The sequence below is a fragment of the Chaetodon auriga genome, chromosome 8, assembly GCF_051107435.1.
Source record: "Chaetodon auriga isolate fChaAug3 chromosome 8, fChaAug3.hap1, whole genome shotgun sequence".
NCBI classification, from domain to species: Eukaryota; Metazoa; Chordata; class Actinopteri; order Chaetodontiformes; family Chaetodontidae; genus Chaetodon; species Chaetodon auriga.
The window spans coordinates 19,850,226-19,872,974 of NC_135081.1; the positions used below are offsets into that span (position 1 = coordinate 19,850,226).

A 22,749-nucleotide genomic window follows, 5' to 3' on the forward strand; every position below is an offset into this window, starting at 1 on the left:
CCTGTGGACCAAAACGGTAGTGTTTCCACTGCCTTGCGTCGTAAAGATCTTGGTTTGCTAGCACGTACGTTTCTTTTGGAAGAGAGTGAAAGAAAAACGTAACTTCTTTTTAATGTGATTTTTCTTCTTTAAACACACAACTGGACAAAGGATGTTACTGCTCGGGCTCAGGAACACTTCATAAAATCGTGTTTGCCAAACACATTTTGTTTGCAAATGATCCGTTTTCATTTATGTTTTACACACAGAGTCTCAGCTTCTTCTTGGAATCGGCGTTGTACAAACGCAGCATCGATGCAGAGTGACAAAGGCCTTTATCCACTCCTGCTTGCTTGAAATCGCTGTTTACTGTTGCAAAAGCCGCAGCTCCACTTGTACAGATCTCAGATAATAGACCCCAAACCAAAGGGGAGACAACCTCTCCTCGCTTTTGCTCTCTTGTTTGCAGCTATTGTCCTGTTTGTAAGAAAATCAAGTTACAATCTCTCAGATATATCCATCATCTCACCTTTCTGGCTCGCGTTGGAAGCGTGAGGTGAGTCTGCGGGGATCTTGAAGGATTCTTTTGGTCTTCTGCTTACAGCGTCTTGAAGAGACATCAAGAGAAGCTCCATTGATTTTTCTCTTTTGGCTTCTCCTAAATTTCTGTACAGAGAGCTAGCAGGGGGTCCTCCCTGTACGTGCTGTTTCAATGGTGCCACTCAAAATGGAGTGGGTCAAAACAGATTGCTTCAGTGGAAATGGGGGGGGGGGGGGGACCAGCCCGAAAAGTTTAGAGCAACTTTCCCCCACTCTTTCTTGAGATGTTTTCACAGCCGGACAAGTTTGTCAGGAGTTGGGTTTGTTTTCCACGAAGGCCTTGCCAGCATTTTTCTGCTGACACCGACTTAGAAGTGTAAATTAAAGGAAATCTCAGTGTTGTTAGTCCTTGTGTTCTGCAGGCGTTACAGTCTGTTCTCGAGGTCCTCTGCATACTTTATGACATAATTGACCTCATATATATTTAGATTTTTTGACTAAACACCTCCTTCAGAAGTAATAATATATGATTATACAGCTTATTAAGAAGTTCCTACTCAGGCAGCAGTTTTGTGCTCTGCCAATACATTTGAACAGTTTATATAATCAATCAAATAATCAGTGAAACTTCCATATAATGTCAGATAATGTGGACACTTGGTATTGATAAGCTTACTCATTATTTCCAAATCATTTTGTCATTGGCGTGTCAAAACCACATATCTCCAGGACTTCTCATGAGCTGTTTATCAGCTTTGTGTCACATATTTCTGATAATGAGTCATTACATTGATTACGAAGAAGTAATCAGAGGTAGGTGATCAGACCATGAATGAGCAGCTGAGGGAGAGGTTGTGAAGAGCTCCTATGAACACTGGATCAGTTTGCTGTAATCATCTGTTCATACAGATCCAAGCTTTCTGCTGGACTTGCTTGAGATGGAGGAAGCAAAGTTAGGCGACCTTTAAACTTGTCAGATGGAAGAGTGACTTAACACCTCCATAAAACCTCAGTTTGGCTTCTGACCCCGCTGCTGTGGGTACAGGTGTCGTCCAGGACCACACCCATCAGTGAAAGGACATAGACTGGAAGAGTTGAACCTGAGAGGTCGAATGTGTCCAAACTGTTCACACTTACACCTGTTGACAGAGAATGGTTTGGCCCCCCCCGAAACAATGGCCCAGTCTTTGAAACGTGATGCTGCATCAGATTCGCAGTAAGCAGATATTTACAAAAATCAATGAAAATATAAAGTTTTTGTTGTGTTGTTTTCAGTCACAAAGGATGAGCAAGTTATCCCGTTCTGTTTAATTTATGTTTCCCACAGCGTCCCGACTCTTGTGGAGAACTGTTTGAGATGGTGAAGTGCCTCCGTCACACCACATCAACATGTAACATGAACTGTATCGCCTTAACACCAAGAACTCCAATGAGGCTGCACTTTTTGCCCCAGGCCTCAGAGGGAGGGAGAGGGGGAGAGATGGGAAAATCGCAAAGGGTGAGAGGAAGGTCGAGAGTGACATATAGAGCGAGAGAGAGGAGAGGTGGAGGAAGGGCGAGAGAAAACAACTTGGTTGCCGGGGTGTCGGCAGCATCCTGTAGGTTAGCTTGGAGCTGTGATTACTCACAATGTGAGTTTAATTAATTAGCCTGTGTGGAGACAGCATGCTGTTCATCAGGCTTTCTGTCAATACCTCTCCATCCCGGGCTCAACCCCGCCGTCACCTCCTGCACACAGCTTCTTTCACCTTATAGAAATATACACAAGGGACGCGCAAGGTGTAACTGCACCATGTGAGAAGTTGGGAAAGTTAGTTAATGAGGGAGAGGTCGTGTTGGATGTAAAGGCGACAGTTGCATGTAAATAATTAAATTTGTAGGTGTGGATGTCGAGCTGAGCTATAAATGTGATCATATAACATCATGTCTTTAAAGTGCAGACAGCACATTCTAGAGCTGCAACAGGAGCTCTTAAGTTTAAATGAGTCCCCATCGATGTAGAACATGGAGGAGGAGGAGGAGGAGGAGGAGGAGGAGGAAGAGGCAGAGGCGTTTCAGGGGATGGAATCACTTGTTGTGTTTTCACAATATAAACCTTAGCGAGATTAAATAAAACTCATGTCAAGGTTTGATTCTCTCTTTCAGGACGCCTCCATTGCACATCGTTTCCATGTTATGAGGGAGAAGCATCCTGAGAAGTTCAACAGCAGGTGAGTTTGTGTCTGTTTGCTTTTGGTCAGTTTATGGTGATGTATTAACCCAGAGGTCCCCAGCTGCTCGCCTCAGGCTCCATAAAACCATAAAGTAATGTGATAGCAGCTAAACCTCACTGAGGCGCATTCAGGCTACCAGTACTCTGCTGATTATAAAGAACAGGGCAATCAAACCGCTGAAAATTATAGAATTTTAAAAAAAAAAGGTGTTTTTATCAAGCCATCGTGTCACTACATGAAGTGTTTCACCTTTTCTTTCTTTTTTTGTTCAGTTCAAGTAAAATCAATTTCAATATATCTCTTATCACATTTGTGCTCTGCTAGTTGTGGAGAATTTCTGCAACCAGCAAAGACTTGACTACGTGCACGATGGCGCCAAAATTTAAAATAGAAGAAAAGACGAACACGACCCACCGCGTTAACCCACCTGTGCGCTTGTATGTAGGTTTGACATATAGAATCTCATTATTACGTTGTGGTTTTAGATGCAAATCTGTGGAGGGCGAAAAGGTGAAATGAAACTTTGAAAGTGTCTTCCAGCTCCCATAGTCTGCATCTTTTATTTTTCATATTGCCGATGAAGCAGGGACCAAGTTATTATCAGTTATCTACCTGCAGTGTCTAATCACTTGCTCCAACACCTTTATAACACAGGTTTGTGATTAAATATGTAGCTTTTAACACAGACGTTGGAGATGATAATATTTCATGAATTTTTACATCAGTGATTTTAAACAGGAGACCTAAAGGACAGAATTTAGGGCTGGTGTTGGTGCTTGTTTGTGTCCAGATAAACAGCATTTTTTCAGATGTGTGTTCACTCTTTTTTACTGTTAAATCATCGACAAAGACTGAAATAAATCCATTTCTTCACATCAAATCTCAAGCCTAAACAGGCCGACAGGGCGTCTGCAGAACCTCTTCATGTGTAGCTGCTCAGCGTGACGAATGGACAAGCTTCATACTTAGCATGTGTGATTACCTCGAGGAGATGCGTTCACCTTTGGAGATGAACAAATGTGGCATCTATGTTTCCATCAATATTTAACGTCTCCAATACGTCTCCACTAGCGCCAGGGAGTAATTGCAGGCCTAATTGAATTTGCTTGGCTAGTTTGACATCATGGATCAGTCAGACTGATGACACGCAGTCTCCTAATAATCCCATTTGTACTCATTATCATATTTTACCCTGGCCTTAGTACAACATTTAGCCAGCTATCCTTCTGCTGCTTGTTGCTCGAATATGCAGATACGCCGGCGAAATGGTCCAAAGGGAAGTGGACGGCGTTTTCAGACAAACACGGGCCTGTTGTGTAATGGTTGGCGATGGTTACGAGTGCTATGCCACCATGTTGGAGAAATGCCAACAACAAGGAGACTGTGCAGTTAACTGTTTGGAAACTGTTTTGGTCGCTTTGCAGCAGGACGCTCCGACTGCATCTCTGTTGTTTTACCCCATTTTAAGCCCTTTGTGAAAAATGATTGAGATATTTTAAGAAAATTATTCTGTCTGTTATTTGAATTCAATTAATAATTCAAGAGGGGGAATGGGTTTAGGATCTCTCTATTACACACTATCCTTGCCAATTCAATAATGCATGATTATAGTTTTTCAAGGTAGCACAGATTTTGTTGGATTTGTCCAAAGGGCTCGTGTCCATTGGAAGCATATTGCAACTCATCACGGAATCATTTTCCTGCAGCTGGAAGCTCTTTCTCGGGAACTTCAGTGACAATGAAAGCGAAGTGCAAAATGTCTCGGGGGCGAGGTAGACTTTATTTCACTCTTATCAAGTCTGCAATAAGCATGTTTTTATTGAGAATGAATGAATGGAATAATGAGCAACTGCTAACAAGCTTTAGGCGCCATTATTTCCATTAAATAGAGACGTAACAATAACACTAGTATTCAAGCTTTTCCATAGCATGAAGCCTAAAAGATGATAATAATTATTAAAACAACAATGGTGGTAATGACAAATCAAATAACAGCACATGAGACGGGACGTTTCCCATGAAATGCAAAAGAAAAATGTGATTCAGCTACGATGACTTCTAGAATCAATTCCTGCTTTTAAATCATCTTTTCACACAAAAAATACACAAAACATCATGTTGACATTTGACAATACACAGGAATATTACAGCAGTGACACCAAACAGTTAGCTTTGTTTGTTTGTTATTAACAGCTTTTTATCATTTGTCCAGATGTGAGATATAACCTCATGTTATCATTTATCTTCTAACTTAAATTCTTTATTATCAGCACGTCGGATAAGATCAGATCCTTTTTTAAATGTCTCAAAGGTGAATGGCAGAATTACAGGGGATTTTGTATTTTTTATTTTATAAATGAAAAGTTGATTGTCAGTAAGAAATGTCACTGTAAAGTTGATTTGGAGCACAAATAGTTTATATTCAATCTCTGTATGTTATTGTATATTTTAGGTTATGATTCTTAAATTAGATAATTTTCTGAATAAACAATCAAAATCTCAGGCTGGACTTTAATTTAACCTTAATTCAAAGTACACTTATTTGAATATATTGTGATGGATAAAGAGTTCAGTATGCAAACAGACAGTATTTTAGACTGTTAGAATAAAGGCAGATCATTAGATGCTGAGCAAGAAATCAAATAACATACTGTATCTCTAGACATCCTTCGATAAAACGAATATTTTATATACTTTTTATTGTATTTTGTACATGTTTTAACCTCTCCTTTGCTCCTGGAGGGACAAAGAAAGAAGTGGATTGCTGAATTATTCGTTTTTAATCTGACAGCAGTAATGGCTCTTCGCTTCCCTCGTGGACCAAATCTATACATTTTTTCACTGCATTGACCTTAAAGAAACTGAATGTTTAATCAGCTGTAATTACCATCCAAACAACATCATGTAGCTTTTGCTAATTATGAAACGAGGAGATTTTGTTGATGGGGGTCATACGCCCCCCTCCCCCCCCCATTTCTCTGCTTCTATCCATCTTATGTATTTGCACCTTGGGGTGATTACCAGGGTGAAGGTGTGAAGATTTGACACTCGGCAGATAGATTCATTTACTGCCACTGCCGGACCTGGAGGTGATAATGAGGTTGAGGATTAAAAGCAGACAATCAGTCGGCCCGTGACGAGGGCCGCGCCACCTCCTCCTCCTCGACCGCGTTGTTAAAATATACTACTCCTTTTTCCCCCCCGTTTTTTTGCTGATCTCCCTGTAATTACACACTAATCTCTGACTCTGAGGGAACGAGACGGATAGCGAGAGAATCAAGGACAGAGAGGTGGAGGAAGAGAGAGAGAATTGACAAGTTTGTGCTGTTTCACTTTCAGTCTTATTTGTTGTACTGTTTCATGTCTGCAGCGCAGATGAATCTTTCTGCACATCTGTAACTTTCAGCTGCGTTTTACTCCACGACAGAACTCGAACACAACGTGACGAGAGCAGTTTTAGTTTAAGTAAGAGAAAGAAAAGACATGTCTGCGTCCGTGTTTTGATTTCTCCTGTAAAATTGTTCCCAAACAAATTCAACCATTTCACTTGCTTGTTGGTCTGTTTGTTGTGTTGTAAAAACATTCAGTGGATTTGAATGAAATTCAATGATAAAAAATAGGTGATTGTTTTCTTGGGATTGGGGTTTTTTACCTTTTTTACCCCTTCCGTGCATCACGCCTGAACCATGAGCTGAAAATGAATCTGAATCTCTTCCTGGTTCAAGATGAATCAGTTTTTTTCACACATAAAGTGTAAGGATGACACAAACTCTTAAACAATGTGCAACTTCAACCAAATTTAGAGTGTGGACCAACCTCACATAAGGCTGCATAATTTGATGGCATTCTGCCTAAAGGTGGCGCTACAGCAACATGAGTTTCAACACTATCACCACACAAGAACATTGATATTTTTTGAAACGCTCTCTACAGTATCTGCACTCTGAGGAAAGATGGCGCCCAGCAGCCAAATGCTTAAAACATGCACCAAATAACCACAAACACAGCTCAGTAACTTAACTCAAAAACCTTGTGGTTCATAATGAATAAGCCGTTATGTTATGGTTACAGTCAGGTGACTGAAACACTTACGGTTTGAAAAAGACGGTGGTCTCAGTTAATAAGAAGGCGAGCGTTGATTGCAGGTCTGTGGTTTTCAGAGTTGCTCTGCTGGATCTCTCAAGCACAGAACTGCTCTCATACTGTAGATAGAGACCGGCTGCAGGCCGCACTCAGTGGTGACACTGCTCGCCACAGTCCAGAGGTATTTTAAGGAGAGAGGGGAGAACAAATCCCTCTGGATGTCCCCGCTGCCAGGATGAAGCAGACCCACCGATCCTGAACTTAGTTATTTAATACAACTTTTTTAACTTTCGCTCATGTTGCTCATGCTAGCATGTTAGTTTAAGTTTCAAGCACTGGCAAACACTGTTTGCACTGTTTAGATTCCATACAAACCTCAGGATCCAGCTTTGTGGCACTGATCATATTTTGAAAACCTGGCCTCCGTGAAACTTTTGCTCTCTACGCTAATCAGACATTCAGATCTGTGAGGGAAAACATCTGATTCGGGACCTTTTTCTGCTGCAGCGTGAAAGCTGCCGCGGCTTCACCTGCAATGTTTGTTTATTCTGTGGCGTCAAATGATGGCGCCTTGATGTTCCCATGATATTTGCTCTGCATACCCACGTCTATTTTTGGTCCTGAGACATCTAACACCATCAGCGCGCTCCTCCAGAGCCGCTCTGCCCCCGTGCGCCCACAGGCTCTCGCTGTGCTGTGTAACCATCCTGAGTTAACCTTTCCTGAAGGCACAGGGAAGCCCAGGCATGGAGCTCTCTTTAGCATAATGAGTATGTTCATCAAAGCCCTGCGATGTGCTGGATGGGGCCGCAGGATTCAGCAACACACGCACCCATCAACACACCCATGCTAATGTGTGTGTGCGCATGTAGGTGTGTGCGAGCTTCCTGCTGAGCTGGGAACAGGGCCACAGGTGATGGCGCTCCAATTTACACATGCACACACACACTCATTTACACACACACGCATGGTGGCTCTGAGTAGCGGCCGCCCTCGGACCTCATTTGAGGATGAAATCGTTTGTGTGACCAAAGTGTCATCTATAATTAATGACCACTTGTGTGTAATTTAGAGGGATCTCACCTGTGGCCCTGTCCCCAGCTCAGTGGGAACGCACACGCACACACACAGAGACAACACAAACACATTAACTCAAGTGAACTTACACACATAAGACTCATACAGTAGTCGGGCTGAGGTAGTAAAATGAGTTAATGAGTTTCGCCTGATAATGACAAACTGAAGATCAATAATATTATTATTAATATCATTCAATGATCGCTGTAGCTCTCTGACGTCTACATGTTAATATGATCGTGTTTTTAAGCCCAACTGAGATCAAATTACTAGTACTTTACCTCTCATGGAGCGTGTGGCCCCAACAACCACCGCCAAAAAGATAGGGCAGCCTGTGTGGGTGCGTGCATGCCTGCGTGTGTGTGTTACCAAAGAGGTTAATCCAAAAAAATGTCTTTCACCTGCTCATGAACCTTCCTGTGATTGAGTCCAGAGTCCTGACTGATGGAGGAGAGATTTTAATGAGTAAATCAGTCTGAAACTGACCTTTGAACACATTTCAAATTCACTAACATCAGTTAAAAAGCTGAATTGATAGTTAGCCAGTGAGCTGTGGCACATTAAAGGGCTTAAAGAGAAACGTCAAGCTTGGTCAGGATAGATGCTACATGTTGTGATCCTGGCCTGACGTCACTGCTAACACCGCTATCCTTGGCTTGTAAGCTAATAGTGCAGGTTTGTTTACACTGTGGGCCCTTGCAGACTCAACTGTCAATCATAATCCACCAAGAAGGCTCAAGGGGAAAATCTGTGATGCACCTCCAAAACCTTTTAAGTAAAATGTATTAACAGTAAATGTTTGACTGCAAAAACAGTGATGCATTCTAAATATGCTGCTAAACTGCTAAAGTGTTTGCATTAGCGCTCATCATGTTGCATCATGTTGAGTGAACATGTGGAGCGAAGGTGAAGGCATGTATTAACTTCTGAAAACTTCTTTTTGAGGGCAACTCTCAAAAGCTAATGGAGAAAGATAATCGACTCAGTCGCACTCTCATTGTAGAAACTCTCCCTGCTCACATGTTGCGGAGGTGTCAGACCTTCGATAAACACGCTGCTAAAACACCTGAAGTCTTGTAAGCAATATGAAATAATTAACAGCCTTGCTTTGTTGCGTTCATGTTGCAAAAACATTTATGCTTCTAAGGTGGAACAGTATCGTCTGTTTCTGCAGCTGTTAATTGTTCAACGGCTGTTTAACGAATCACACGGTGGAAGTTCATTCAATTACAGGAATATATGAACAGCGGAAGGTAACCCAGCACAGAACCCTAACAGCTAACACAAGCTGAGTTAAACCACAGTATTTATACACGACAGAGATACAGATACACAAAGCGTTAAACTTGTCTTCATGTTCTTGTATGACTGCACTGACTCCAGCTGTTACAGCTCAGCTGGATTTGGTTTAGATGAGTGTTGAAGAAGTCTACGTTAGATGTAACCATCATTTCAACAGTGTTATTAAGGCTTCAGTGGATTTCAGACCTGCTTCATGTTCATATGCTGTATATTCCTTTTAAAGCTTAAACATCCACTTTGGACGTGATTTCAGCCTAGATGTCAAGAAGACCTCGTTAACTGGATTAAAAGTGATTAATTAACCAGATGTGCACTGGACGCAGCTTGTGGCATCTCTGCTGACATCAGTTTGGTTTTGGTGGCAGTTTTTGTGGTTTCCAAGACTACTGAATACACGTTGGCAGCTCATTTATGATCGGTGTAGTATCAGATACTTAGCTCATTTTAATTACTGGACGTAGGGTGTTGTCTTAACTTTATCTTTTCGTGTTTCCCTGAATAAGCCCTGTGATTGACTGGTGGCCTGTCCAGGCTGTACCCAACCTCCAGGGTTCATCCCTGGATTCTGGATGAACCCGTCAGAACCAGAATCCGGACTGTGGTTCGGTTTAAACAACAGCAGCACGTTGGATAAGATCAGGGAAAGATCCTGCGTGCTGCTGACTTTTTCTGTATCTAAATATACCACAATCTTTCCCTGACATTAACATTAAAGTAAGTGCTGCCAGTGCCTAAACATAACCATAAAAAGTTTAATAATGCTGCAGACACTGTGAGTGGATAGCACTTTGCCAGACTGCCTGTGTTAGCGGAAAACAAATGAAATACGTTGGCAGTATCAACATTTCTGTGACTTGCCAGGTACGTTAATTAACAACATTTTGCTCATTGGTTCAATATAAACATCATTTTTCGAGGAGACAGAGTTCATCAGTAACTGAAGGCTCAATTTAACTGAAACGTGTCCAGCTGCAGCGACACAGTGGATGTTAAAAACTACATTTGTTTGTAGAAACCTGAAAGTTTGTGGACTGTCTTTCACTGTGGTCCAACACTACTCACCTTTTAAAAAAAACTGGTTATTTGTCTCTACATGTTCAGGTTTAAGTCCACCAGTGAGATTATTTCTGGCTCCACTTCAGCTCTGTTTGCAAAAGTAAAATATGGGAAAAAGAAAAATATTCGAGGTGTCAAAGCTCATCAGGATGCGCATTTCAGGTTTTGTGTTGGTTCTTAAAAGATATTTCATGCAGGTATCAATAGTTTTGCTAAAAGAAAAAAAAACCTTGAAATCATCGCAGTGCAACAGAAAGAAATACATTTTTCAAACCGCTTGCTGCATCTCTGAAGGCAAGACGACGCAACTCAGGTCATTTCTCAAAGTGCCAGTCGCAGTCGGAGCGCTCTAGGCGGCGTCGTGTTAAACAAAACAGTGCATTGATGCAATGCACAAAGAGTTGGTTATGTCAATGTGATATTTATCACCTCTGATCAAGAAGAAATTAGTGTGAAGATAAGGTCGTAGATCATGGTGGGTTAGATTAAGTGTCAGAGGGGAAAAAAATCAATGGCTCTGTGCCTGCCGTTCAGTGTGGCCAGCAGAAAGTGCATCTAAAGGCGCCGTGGCCTCGGGACAGCAGCACCGCGCTGAAGCTTATCGCCTTTGACATCCTTTAATATGGCGAACAGCCGCAGAGGGCTGATGAACATGAGTGCATGGTTTGGATTCAGGCAGTTTGAGCTCTCCTCAGGCGCGTCGCACCTGTGAGTGTTGACACTTTCACAGAAGATGGCGAGCTTCTGTCACTCACCGGCTGTGATGACAGATTAGCAGATAAGAACAAATCAGAGGCATGAAACGACGGGTTCCTGGTGTTTTCTTCTGTTTGTTATGTTATGTGTCAGTGAAAGCTGCTCTGAGTAAGAGGCATGGATGAGCTGGACGACGTAGCCCAGTGACATTTTCAGCCGTGCAATACGAGAATGAGTAAGACTTGTTTTGTTTTCACCAACTTCGGCTAAAGAAGCCCACCCACCTTTAAACTGTGGCCTGAGCTGTGCACATTTTCAGCTCAATATTATTTGCATATGTTGGTGAATCAAATGTTCGACTTTCATTTTGATTCGTCACATAGAGGGCGGATCGGGGGCCGAGAGCCCCCAGAATTTTTTGTCTTGGTTTTAGATGTTTATCTGAAGCTCTTTGCGTTGTTTTTTCTCTCAGCCACACAGTTTGTGTACGTCCTCTTCTTTCAGTTTTGTTTTATGATTTGTTTGTGCAAATAAACGACACCTCAGCCGCTCTGGAAACGTGAGCCCCTGTTTTCTTTTGGTATGCCGGCTGTGACTACTACAGCTGAGCTCACATGCACACCGCTAAAGTCATTATTGCAGTACACTTTGCATTGATACTCTGCAGGTAGAATCACAGTGTGGCTGTTCTGAGAGTCGTAAACTTGCTGCGTTCAGTTTGCTGCTGTGGGTTTTTTTTTTTTCCTGAAAACACAAATCTCTGCCACAGGAAATGCATATAATGATAATGAATGAACTCAGATGTCCTGGAAGGATGCAGGAGTTTAAAGTCAAAGGAAATGGGCACTTTATGTTCACTTTTATTACACTTACCATAAAGTAAAGTCTTCCTTATCTACCTTAAAATTCTTGCTCCAATGGACTCCCTGTTAATCGTAGGACAAGCTGGCCTCTGCTGAAGACGCCCCTCACATTCAATCTGGAGGAGTTTGAGTCCACCGTTCAGCATCGGCTGGCAGATAACAAACGACAATCCGATCCAGCCAATGAGATGCTCCTAATTACCTAATGAACAGGGACATGAGGTGATTTGTTGCCACAGAGCGCTTGTTAGGTTAAGTGGTGGGAATCGACAGGATGCTCAGATGTTGTCTCTTACTGTCTCTGTTCTTACGGCATCTTTTAGCTTCCTGCGTTTGGCTCCGGTCGTCCCAGGCGCAGTTTGGTTCTGCTGCGCTGTAAAAAAACCCGGAGGTCTCGGATTCGGATGGTACTTTGTAGAGGATGTAGCCGAGCTGTAAAATCTGATGAGGATCAGTGGCTTATATGGCTTTTTGGAGTAATTCTTTCAGGCACACTCAGCAGGTGAAAGATGTAAAAGCTTGGATCCTTGAGTCTGTCTCCTCTGATTCAACAATGCACTCCCATAATAGTCGGACCGATTGGGCCGTTTTAAAAAGATCATCATAATCAACACAGCCGATGTCAAAACCAAGCACCTCCTGTACATACACAGCTTGGCTGGAGATTCGGGTGTGTTATGCTAGAAGCCACTAATGTAGCTTCAAGCTGCTAGCCTCGAGCAGAAAGGAGGAGTGGACTCCAGAGGTCTGGAAAGCTCCAAAGTTCCAAATCATCACAGCGTCAGATTTACTTGTAGTCTTCAGACGTAGTTCTGGAGCCACAAGAGGCTTAAAACAACTTCTTTCCACATGTTCCACAGTTCTCCCCAAGGCTTTAAACAGGTTTTGATGTGTAAACTTCCCCTTTCAGATTGAAAGCAATGCAGATTTTCTCCTGATTTATTTGTGCAATCATCTCGTTTTGCTGCACACATTAGCTGCAGCTACAGCATGTAGAACACACTCGCTGACTGTGGATGTGCGTGAGGAGTGTGTCCATGTTAATGACAGCTAATATCCCTGTGTGAGTTTCCTCTAGTGTCTTCTTTCCTCTTGTATCTCTGTACGTTCAAGTGGAGTCACGGGAGACATATTTGCATTTCGTACAGATGTGTTCACCTGGCACCCAGAGAGAATCCATGTCTTTCCATTAACTTTGTATGCAGTGGTGTCACCTCTGAAACTTGCTTTGCGCTCTGTCTAAACAGAGCTCCAGATGTCAAAGCTCTTTAATGTACCAAAAACACACTAAAACCAGCTTCAGCAAAGCAGCAGCAGAGTCCAGGCATCCAACGTGCTGCCTGTACTGTATCTGCCTTCATTGTCTCATCAATCACAACCACTAGCTTTGAATATGCTTTTCAAAGTAGCCGCCTTCATTTGTTTATTTGCAAAGTAGCCTGTGTTCATGCGCTCTCTCGGGGCTACCGAGCTTCCAGACTGATGATGACGATGAAGATGATGGAGGAGATGCAGGGATGCGTTGTTGTGGAAAGCCGCTCAGCATGGCCTCGTCACCCTCCTGCCTCTTCCCACCTCCCTCTGCTCCCAGCATCCCTCTTCTATTGACCATGTTGCACATTATAAATCAACTGTGAGTTGGGCTACCTTGCAAGTACCCTAATGAAAGCTCATTTATAAAGTGGCTAAATGGTCCTGACAAAAGTCCTAATGAGGAAATCAATAATTCAGTGATTGTTACTCTTCTTATACTAATACGTCCCTCTTGTAGCGCTTTGATTCCAGCTAAGAGAAGGCCATTTTTTACTGGATTCAGTTCTGCGTGTCAGCACTGTTGTAGGTTTTTTCTGTCCCTGAAGCCTTGTGATAAATTGTGTGTTGTTGTCTGTTGCTTCTTGGAAAGATGAAAAGGCTTTTGCGATCGGTGGGACGCCGTGACGCTGCTTCGACGCTGAGGTGCCGCTTCCTGTGACGCATGTTGTGATGTCCCTCCTCGATTTTCTGTTTTAATCTTCACTTTTCTGTTGAACTACTCGGCTACTTTGTCTGTCCAGATCATATTTCTTGCTGCTTTTTATTTTCAAAACAATCTCAGTGTCAGGACGTAGCCTTTCTTGCTGCCCTTTTAGCTTAGCTCCCAGCCTAGCATCGCCCACGACCTTAGCCTGTAGTCATCTCCAGCTAATGCAACCTGGCCAACTGGGTCACAGTGTTTTGTGTTACCTGTTCCACCTTCATAGATCGGGCATTTCTACTAGACAACAGTCGGAACAGCTAGTAATCTGAGAGCTTCTGACATTGAGGAACAATCAGGGAACCCAGGCTCACCAACACTGGCTTTAGCAACACAATCCATATTAATGCTTTAGCATCATAATCCATGTCAGCAGTAACGTAAGCATGAAGTAGTCAGAGATGACAAAGAAAGCAGAGCCAGGACGTTGAGGTTTGCCAGTCGGCACTGATTAAAGGTCTGGTCTCTTACCAATGATGAGACATACGGAAGGCTTACTTCACTGAACCACTAGCTGGCTCACTATTGTATTGAGCAAAGATTTGGTTTTGTTGGTAGCTCACCTTCTTCCTGAGGCGGACTCAACCTGCTGAAAGAGGACATTTTATTTAAGAATATATAGGGATGTGCAACTCATTAAGACCCTCGAATTTGGTTCATCATCTACCAAAGAGTTAGTGATAAATGACTGGTTTCTACAGCATCGTGTGGATATGACTGGTTTATGTGGAACATGGCTGTAACCAAAGGCTTTCTTATCACTCCACCATGTGCACTCGATCGTCCAACTGGTCCTTACTCACAACTTTTAGAGGAATTTGATCAATTTTAACTCTTGGTGATTTCAGTATTCACTTGAACAAGGGTCCTGATGCTTTTGGTTTCAGTCAGTTTTCACATGAACCTCCTCACTCAAACACCCTTGACTTGATTCCATCACGCAGGACGGAGGTTTCTGCTCTGACTGTCTCTCCTGTCACATCTGTGCTGTCAGATCACCTTCTTATGAAATTTGAAGTGACACCAGCCTGTCTTTGTAATGTTGGTCCTGATGTATTTATCACACTGGTCCATCAACTTTAGCTGCACTTGGGCAGCGATTGCCCACGGTCCTGGCTTCTTTCACCGCAGCGACAGGTCGTGATGGAAGTTCAGGGATTTTAGTAGTTAAGAGTAGATTCCAGTGACTCGATTATTTAAGCAAAGTAAGGAAATCACATAGAAACGAGGGTTCAAAATCCAACCCATATCTACCCCCTTTGGCCTTAACGTGTGCAGATGACCAATAATAGTTCGTCCCCATCTTGTTTTCTTTCACGTTTGATGCTAAACTGATGCACTGTTCTTGTTTGTAAGTGTTAAAGAAATAACGACCTCATGCTGGAAGAAATGTAAAATCTTAAATATGTCATTTTCCCTTCAATTCCACACTTCTTTCCAATCGTTATGGTCTGGATTGCACTGTAAGACATCTGTTTGCATGATTAGCAGGAATTCGAAGACAATGCCAACTGCTTCTGTGATGTGACGCTTCACTAATAAAAATAGAAAATATAATTACAGGGTACAACAAATTTTAATACTCCCAAACAAAAATAAGCCATTTTATTAGTGCAGTCACGAGACTATAATAAACCATAGCAGTATGTGGACAGATGGTGTCTCACCCCTGCGAGGTCATTGATCATCAGCCTTAACAATGGGAGTGTGTGCTGTAGGAAGCCTGGCGAGCAGCACCCCAGTCCTCTGTTAATTGCAGGGGCAGGTAGATTACCCTCTTACACCCCTCACTGGGCCTTAATGTTGGGCATGGGTACCCACTGGCCACCCCACGTGCCCCCTCAGATGCCTCCTTAACTGGCTTTAGATTCATCATTATGCTTCAATATGTGATTAATGAGCCACATTATGCATTCTTTGGAGATTAATGACTGTGTGATTTTGGTGAGCCGTAAACATTAGAGGTGTATTTCCTGTGGAGTGTAAAAGATCCTTTTTTTGAACATGAACCAGACACACGTACACCTTTTAGGAGTGGTCCTCTTTTTCCTTTTCATATAGGGGGCTATAGACAGAGAGGAGGAGATGCTGTGACGGCACAGGCTTCAGATTTTGATGTGGAGAAAACACTCCAATGTTTCCTCTTTTCTGGGTCCCTTTGCACTTCCTGTTGTCTTGTTTCTTTCAGAACAAAGAATAAGCTGTGGTACTTTGAGTTCGGCACTTCGGAGACCTTTTCGGCCACATGTAAGAAGCTCCACGACTTTCTGGAGGTTGAGGTAAATCAAACCGCGTTCTCTCTTTGAGCCCTATAGAAAAACCAAACAGAAAGCAAACAGGAGCAAAGGAAGGATTTTTAAAAGTCACTGCTTTTGTGAATCATTCTTTTATCGACTCAAACATTCTCTGTATTAATGGGAACATTGGATTTAATCATATGCACTTAAATGAAGGGAAGAAAAATGGTTAAAAATCAACCTTTGTTCCATAAATAGCGTAAATTTGTCCTTGTTTCAAATTCATCTGGACAAAGTGTTGATGTGTGAAGGCTATCTGTGCACCTTCCCACCCGCCTCTCACTGAACCTCAGTTCAACACACAGGTAATTAGCCCTACACGACCCTGCTGTGTGTGATATTGAGTGATAATGAAGATGCTGTCTATACAGTTCATCTTCCCCCTTCTCTGAGCTATCCACACGGTGCACAGGTCTTTATTAATTAGTGCTTGTTAAGTACCTACAGCACCAGAGGAGAGCAGGTATGAAGATGCGTACTAGTGTAGAATTATAGTATTATAATAGTAGTGCTATTATAGTATAATAGGATTATGCTTTTAGAGGGCCTGGGAGAGGAGGGTCCTGGTGGACTCTTTTCAGCTCAGTCAGATCAAATTGACAGGTGGGTCTAAAAGAAGGCTCAGTGTAATAAAACTGCTATAAATACATTCTGTTGTTTGCTAATGAGTTTGAATTGTTTTAGGTTTTTGTAGCTGTTGCTAGCTTACATCGCTAACTGTCATGAAAGACGTGCGGTTAGCCAAACTTTTCCTAACTTGCCCGACTGTTTCTTTCTTCTCTATAAAAGTGTGATGGTGTTACTCTGGACCTCAGCAGCATCTCCCTGGAGGGCATCGCCATTCTCAACATTCCCAGCATGCACGGCGGCTCCAACCTTTGGGGTGAGAGCAAGAAGAGGAGGGGTAACCGCAAGGGAGGGAAAAAGAGCCAAGACAAGAGGACACCAGTGCTCGACCCCAAAGAGCTCATGTTTGCAGTTCAAGGTAAGTTTGTTGGTAAAGACCCTATTGTGAACTTGTCCCTAGAGAACATAAAAACCCAATCTATCATCCTGAAACACCTTTAGATGCAGAGTTTGTGTTTTTAGCCACGCTAGCAGCCGTGCAGGCACTGAAGATCATGGTTGGTTTGCACTGTTGGACAATAATCGTGTATGTTAAACAGGTTTGACAATGTAAGAGACTCTTTCCCCTAAAGCTTACGTCAGATACAGACAGTCTGTGTCCTTGCTCCTATCAGATGGATCAAAGACTAAACTTTAGACCAAACTTTTCCTGAGTGCATGAATATTTCACCGATGACAAGGTGAATCATAGCTAGCGGGTTTTGTTTGCAAAGAAGAGGTACAATCATGTCACTGTTTGGAACTGTCACTTGTGTATTAATGGTCCGTGCAGGCTCCAGTGGACAGGTTCAGTTAATAGGAGCGGACTGAGGGGGGTGTTGGGTATATCCCTGAATCCATTTACGTCAAAAGGAAGCCCGTCAATGGGAATATATGAATGAATGAGGCAGAATGAGTCAGCTGCTCTGTGCTAACTTATGAAATGCTGTGAGCCTCTTGACAGACTTATAAGGAAAAGGAAAAAGGGTCCAGAATTCTGTGGAAGAGGAAGCATCTAATTCGACCAACACTTTGGTTTATACCCAAATACTAACAAAGCTAATAGCATTCCCATTAGCTTTACTTTGCGTTTTCTTTCAGTTAGCGAATGTTAGCATGCTAATATGTTGAATTAAGATGATGAACATGGTAAACTGTATGTTGGCGTGCTGATGTTAGCATTTAGCTCTCACAGAGATAACTATCTGTAGACTTGTAGACAGTAAAGTTGTGAACATTTTAGGTTTAGAGTAGCCTAATTTTGTCTCGTGTACACCCAAAATGTTTAGTTGCTGAAAAGCTGCATCCTCAGTTTTGAGCATTTCAGTGTTCAAAGATCAGTCAAACATATTTTACTGTTTAAATTCTGTTGTTAAATTGTTATGGAGCTGAAATCACACTGTTAGTAAGAGCTCATGGACGGTTGACTTTTTTAGAAATGTTTTCTTGACTCAAATTTTTTTTTTTTATGTTGAATGCAAATTGTCATCAGCTCCACAGGACAGGACTCTTTCTAAATCTTTCTAAAGATTTGTGTCGTTATTATCTATCATGTCTAAGTCCTGCACATTCAGCTGATGCATGTTTTTAGGTTTCATGGTGAGATGCTGTGTTTGTACTCGGGCATGAAGTGGATGTTACGATCAGTGTTGGGCTTGAAACGTGGCGAATCAGTGAGGATCTCCAGACGTGGCTGCCAGTGATTCCTTGTGAGACTCCAGCGGTCAGAACATGACTGATCTCTGTGAAGCTTTATTTTGTTCCTGAAGTGATTCCATTTCTTTGTTTCCTTTGGATTTCAGTAGCTGTTGCACCTTCAAAGAACACCGATAGCAAAGCTTGTTAAACTCTGTCAAAACATGGCAATTTAGTCCCTCATTTACAGTAACAGCACACACTGTACTTGTGATTAGAAAACTCGAGAAAACAAGAGAATTTATTGTAAATCACAGCAAAGGCAGCGAGGGAGTTGAAGAAAAAGGAAAAACAGCTCAGTCGTAAAATAATCAACCCAGACCAAATGTAGAGAAGTGCTCTCGCATGTTGGGATGCTTATATCTCCCTAATGTGATGATGTGACTGTCAGATGGAGGTACAGTGTGGTGCAGACGGTGAGGGAGATAGTTGATCAATTCAAAGCCCAACCTTGCTGCGATGAACACTCCATTAATCCCCGAATAAAAATCAATCAGTTTGGTGTTTGTGGTTGGAAAAAAAGGCCGCCGTCTGATCCCGGGAAGCCACTTAGTTTGAGAGGGGAGTGTGTGTGTGTGTGTGTGTGTGTGTGTGTGTGTGTGTGTGTGTGTTTTCCTGTGCATTTGTGTCTGTTTGTCTGTTTATTGATGTGAATGTTTTTTTTTTGTGTGTGTGTGTGTGTGTGTGTGTGTGTGTGTGGACGTCCTTGTGGAAGGTGCCCTCAAGGTGAGCAGCCTAACTTGTCAGATCAAGAGAACTGCGTATTTAGAGGTAAACTCAGGAGTGCATTAACCCAGAGGGAGCACGGCCGAGCATGACGCACGGATCAAACTGTTGGCAGAGGTTATTTTGTGTGTGTGTATGCGTGCGTGCGTGCGTGCGTGTGTGGATGGGTGGGTGGAGGGTGGCTGGGGGATAAAAAACTCTGACCTTTCGGGAGCTGTTAAATCGTCCCGCTGGTGACGCCAGGAGACAAGCCCCTCAGGTGGAAGGGAATGGCTGCGGAGTGAATTATTTAGAATGGGGACTGAGGTTTTTGCAGGGAGGGGGGCGTCCATGTGTGGGTGGAGGGGTTGATGCTTGGGACTGATGCCCCGTGACAAGCCCCATGAAGCTTTCATTGGAGGATCGGCCTCCACGCGCCCTCCTCCTCCTCCCGCCAGTCCTCTTTAGTTTTACTTTCAGCTGATCGGCTGCTGGTCCTGCTCTGCTCCCTCGCCGTCCCTCTTTCATTCCTCCGCCCTCACCCTGTTGCTCCACATGTGTCAGGTGCAGCCGGCGGCCTCGACAGGTAGTTGTTTGACAGTGACAAGGACGTCGTTTCTTATTCCACGGTCTGAAGAAGAAGATATGGCTGAGAATAAAACCACAGTGCTGCTTTTGTGAACCTCCCATATGGACAGTCATTCATTTGACTGTCTCACCACTCTGCCTTGTCACCTCTCTGTGTGTGTGTGTTTATCGCAGTCAAATATTGCCTCCATCACCTGAGCGAGGCACATAATGTTGATTGTAGGTTGGATAAGGAGTGCTTCAGTTTATATTTGGCCACAGGCTGCTTATCTTGCGTGTTAACAATTCGGCCTCTGACTCGCGTAAACAGTTAGCTTTTCTCTCAGTTTATCTCTGGGAAGTAAACATGATGGCCTTTTCTATATTTGGTCTACTTTTGATTATTGTTCAATTCATTTGGAGCTCTAATATAAGAAATAATGGTTGGTGCTTCATAAAAATATAAATGGAAATTCAGCAACAGATCATGCTAGATGACATTCGACTCACTCAAACCTTTAATGAAATCACAAGCCTGCAGTTTACCATTTACTCTGAGCTCCATTGTTTCAGGTTTTGTTCAAAACAAGACTGTGTGAGAGACTGTTTTGGGAAATATGAACTGAGGTGTAAAAACGGCAATTTGTGGCTTTCCAGGTGCGTTTGTGGGGAACTGTCTCTTTATGGTTGTTGTAGGATTAAACAAACAGAATATGTTAATTAGTGAGCTTTAGAGGTGTTGTTAGGCAGATTTGGACAGAGCCAGGCAAGCTGCTTCCCCTAGACCTCCAGTCTTTATGCTAATAGAAGCTAACAGTCTCGTGGCTTTAGCTCCATACCAGAAGATCTCAGCCAGCTCAGCTCTGCGTTAGTTTGCAGCTGCAGGGTGTTTGCATTAGTAAACTCAAATGTAATTGTGTTCTTAGTTAGGATTTGTTAACAGGTCGATTAGAAGTTAAAGGTTATGCCTCAAACATGCTGGTCAAACATGTTTAGTTGTGTTTTTGTTAAATCTCCAGCGGCTGCAGGGAGCACTGACCTGGTTGTCTTTGGCAGACAGGCTCCGTCGTTTTCCGACAGTAAGCACTCTTGGGTATACTGAATCTTTGTAGCCCCAGGCAACAAGGAATCCCTTTCGCGGTGGTGACGCTGTCCATCATACGTGTCAGCGCGAGCGTGTGTGAGCCGCTCGCATTAACGTGAGAAGTCACAATGGGGGGAGCGGCTTTAAAGCCCGGAGTCAGGAGGTCAACCTGCTGGGTACGCACACACTCCTCCACTCCGACCCTGGAAAGCACTGCGCTCACAGTCCGGCAGCGAGATAGGGGCGGACGCATGTCCATCACCATGGTGACAGCTGGACACCACAGCTCGGCAGCGACAACAACACCTCACGACAACAGCAACATTACCCGCGACACTCCTTCAGGAAACCAACGCGGCTCGGGTAAACATGACAGCGATGGAGCAGCGGCGGTGACAGCGAGCTAAGTCGCTCGCACGCACTGAGCGCCTAAAAATGGGTCTTAGTTTCAATTAGTGTCTGTGTGCTCCCAGCAGCGAGGCAGCAGCTTCTTAATTTGTGGAGGGACGAGTCGATGGAGAGTCAGAGGCAGAACGGGCCGCTGAAACAGATGGGCCCTGCGTGACGCTGGGCTTCCAGCAGGGGCAAAATCAATGCTCATAACTGCAAAACAGAAGAGAAATTAATAATTATATTATCACAAGATTGCTCTGCATTGCCGGTGCAATCTAATTAATAGCTCTTCTGTTTGTAGCTTGTTGTTCTTGCTGTCTTTTTTCTTTTTTTTAACTGTGAATGTTAAATGTTTTAGGAGCCGAAGGCGAGGAACATCACGTCATGTTCTTTTATTCATCCTCACTTTCCTGCTCTTTTTCTTCTTTGCTTCCTCTCTTCCTCAGTACATTTCCTTCATCCCTCACTCCTCCCATCGCTCCCTGTGAAAGTCTCTCAGTTGTAAGATGACATCAGCAGCATTTAGGGGCAACAATGAACAGAACTGTTGTATTTATTCATGTTGGATCATTTACTGAAAGGTTTTAATGAGCTAAACACGACTCAAGCTGCAGGAGTTTTGGACTGATTATCCTCGATTCACCCCTCCCAACAATCAAAGTAGAAGTCTGGTCTGGGACCTTGGATGATACTGATGACCCCTTGACACCTGCATAAAAATGCATTTTGGCTGAAGATGAAGAAGAGGAAGCTGGAAAGAGCAATCAGAGCTCAATGTGGACACTGGAGACACGTATATAAACCTCCCAAACTGCTCAGAGACTCATCGGCCCGCCCCGATAAGTTCAACATGTTTGAGATAAAATCTGCATAATTACGTCAGTATGTTGGTCCTGCCAACAATGGCAAACATTCTAGCCCTGGCGGCTAACATTAGCTAGCATCCTGTAGTGTGTGATACTCTGTTGTTATGAAATCCTTTAGCGTGTGCATGTTTGACATCAGAGACCGTGACAGCAGCAGCTCTGGTTCATTGGACTTTGAAGTTTTTAAAGATGTTTTCTTGTGTTTCAGACCTGTCTGACCAGCTGCTGGAGGTGGTGGGGCTGGAAGGAGCCATGGAGATGGGTCAGATCTACACGGGCCTGAAGAGCGCCGGAAGACGCCTGGCACAGTGCTCCTCCGTGACCATCAGGTCAGTATTCAGCTGGACCGCCACTCACTTTTTCTCTTGATTTGGCACTTTTGTTATGTTTTGATGTTTGCTTTGTTTTTTGTTTTTTGGGGGGTTTTTTTTGTGAGCATCTTTGCTAGATTTTGTTAGCATTAGGTTATTGAGTCAACAAGAAACAGTTTTGGCCTGGAAACATGTTACCACTTCCTGTCAGTGTAACATGTTTTTTTTTTTTCCATTGACAGAACCAGTAAATCCCTTCCAATGCAGATTGATGGGGAACCCTGGATGCAGACCCCCTGCACTGTAAGTCATTAAATTTGTCCACTGTTTCACACAAAGGTGGTTCAAGCAAACTGGAGCCAAAAATATTAAGCAGTGACACAATAATTAAACATTATTAAC

General features: G+C 43.1%; 1 protein-coding gene across 1 annotated transcript in view; it reads left to right on the forward strand.

Moving 5' to 3' along the window:
* The window catches only part of dgkb (diacylglycerol kinase, beta), a 64,237-nt gene that overhangs the window by 36,334 nt on the left and 5,154 nt on the right, over window positions 1–22,749 (forward strand). Inside the window, exons 20-24 of the mRNA XM_076737073.1 lie at window positions 2,665–2,729; window positions 16,012–16,102; window positions 16,910–17,105; window positions 22,245–22,365; window positions 22,590–22,650. Of these exons, the coding sequence (XP_076593188.1) occupies window positions 2,665–2,729; window positions 16,012–16,102; window positions 16,910–17,105; window positions 22,245–22,365; window positions 22,590–22,650 (534 nt within the window). The remainder of the gene's footprint in view (window positions 1–2,664; window positions 2,730–16,011; window positions 16,103–16,909; window positions 17,106–22,244; window positions 22,366–22,589; window positions 22,651–22,749) is intronic.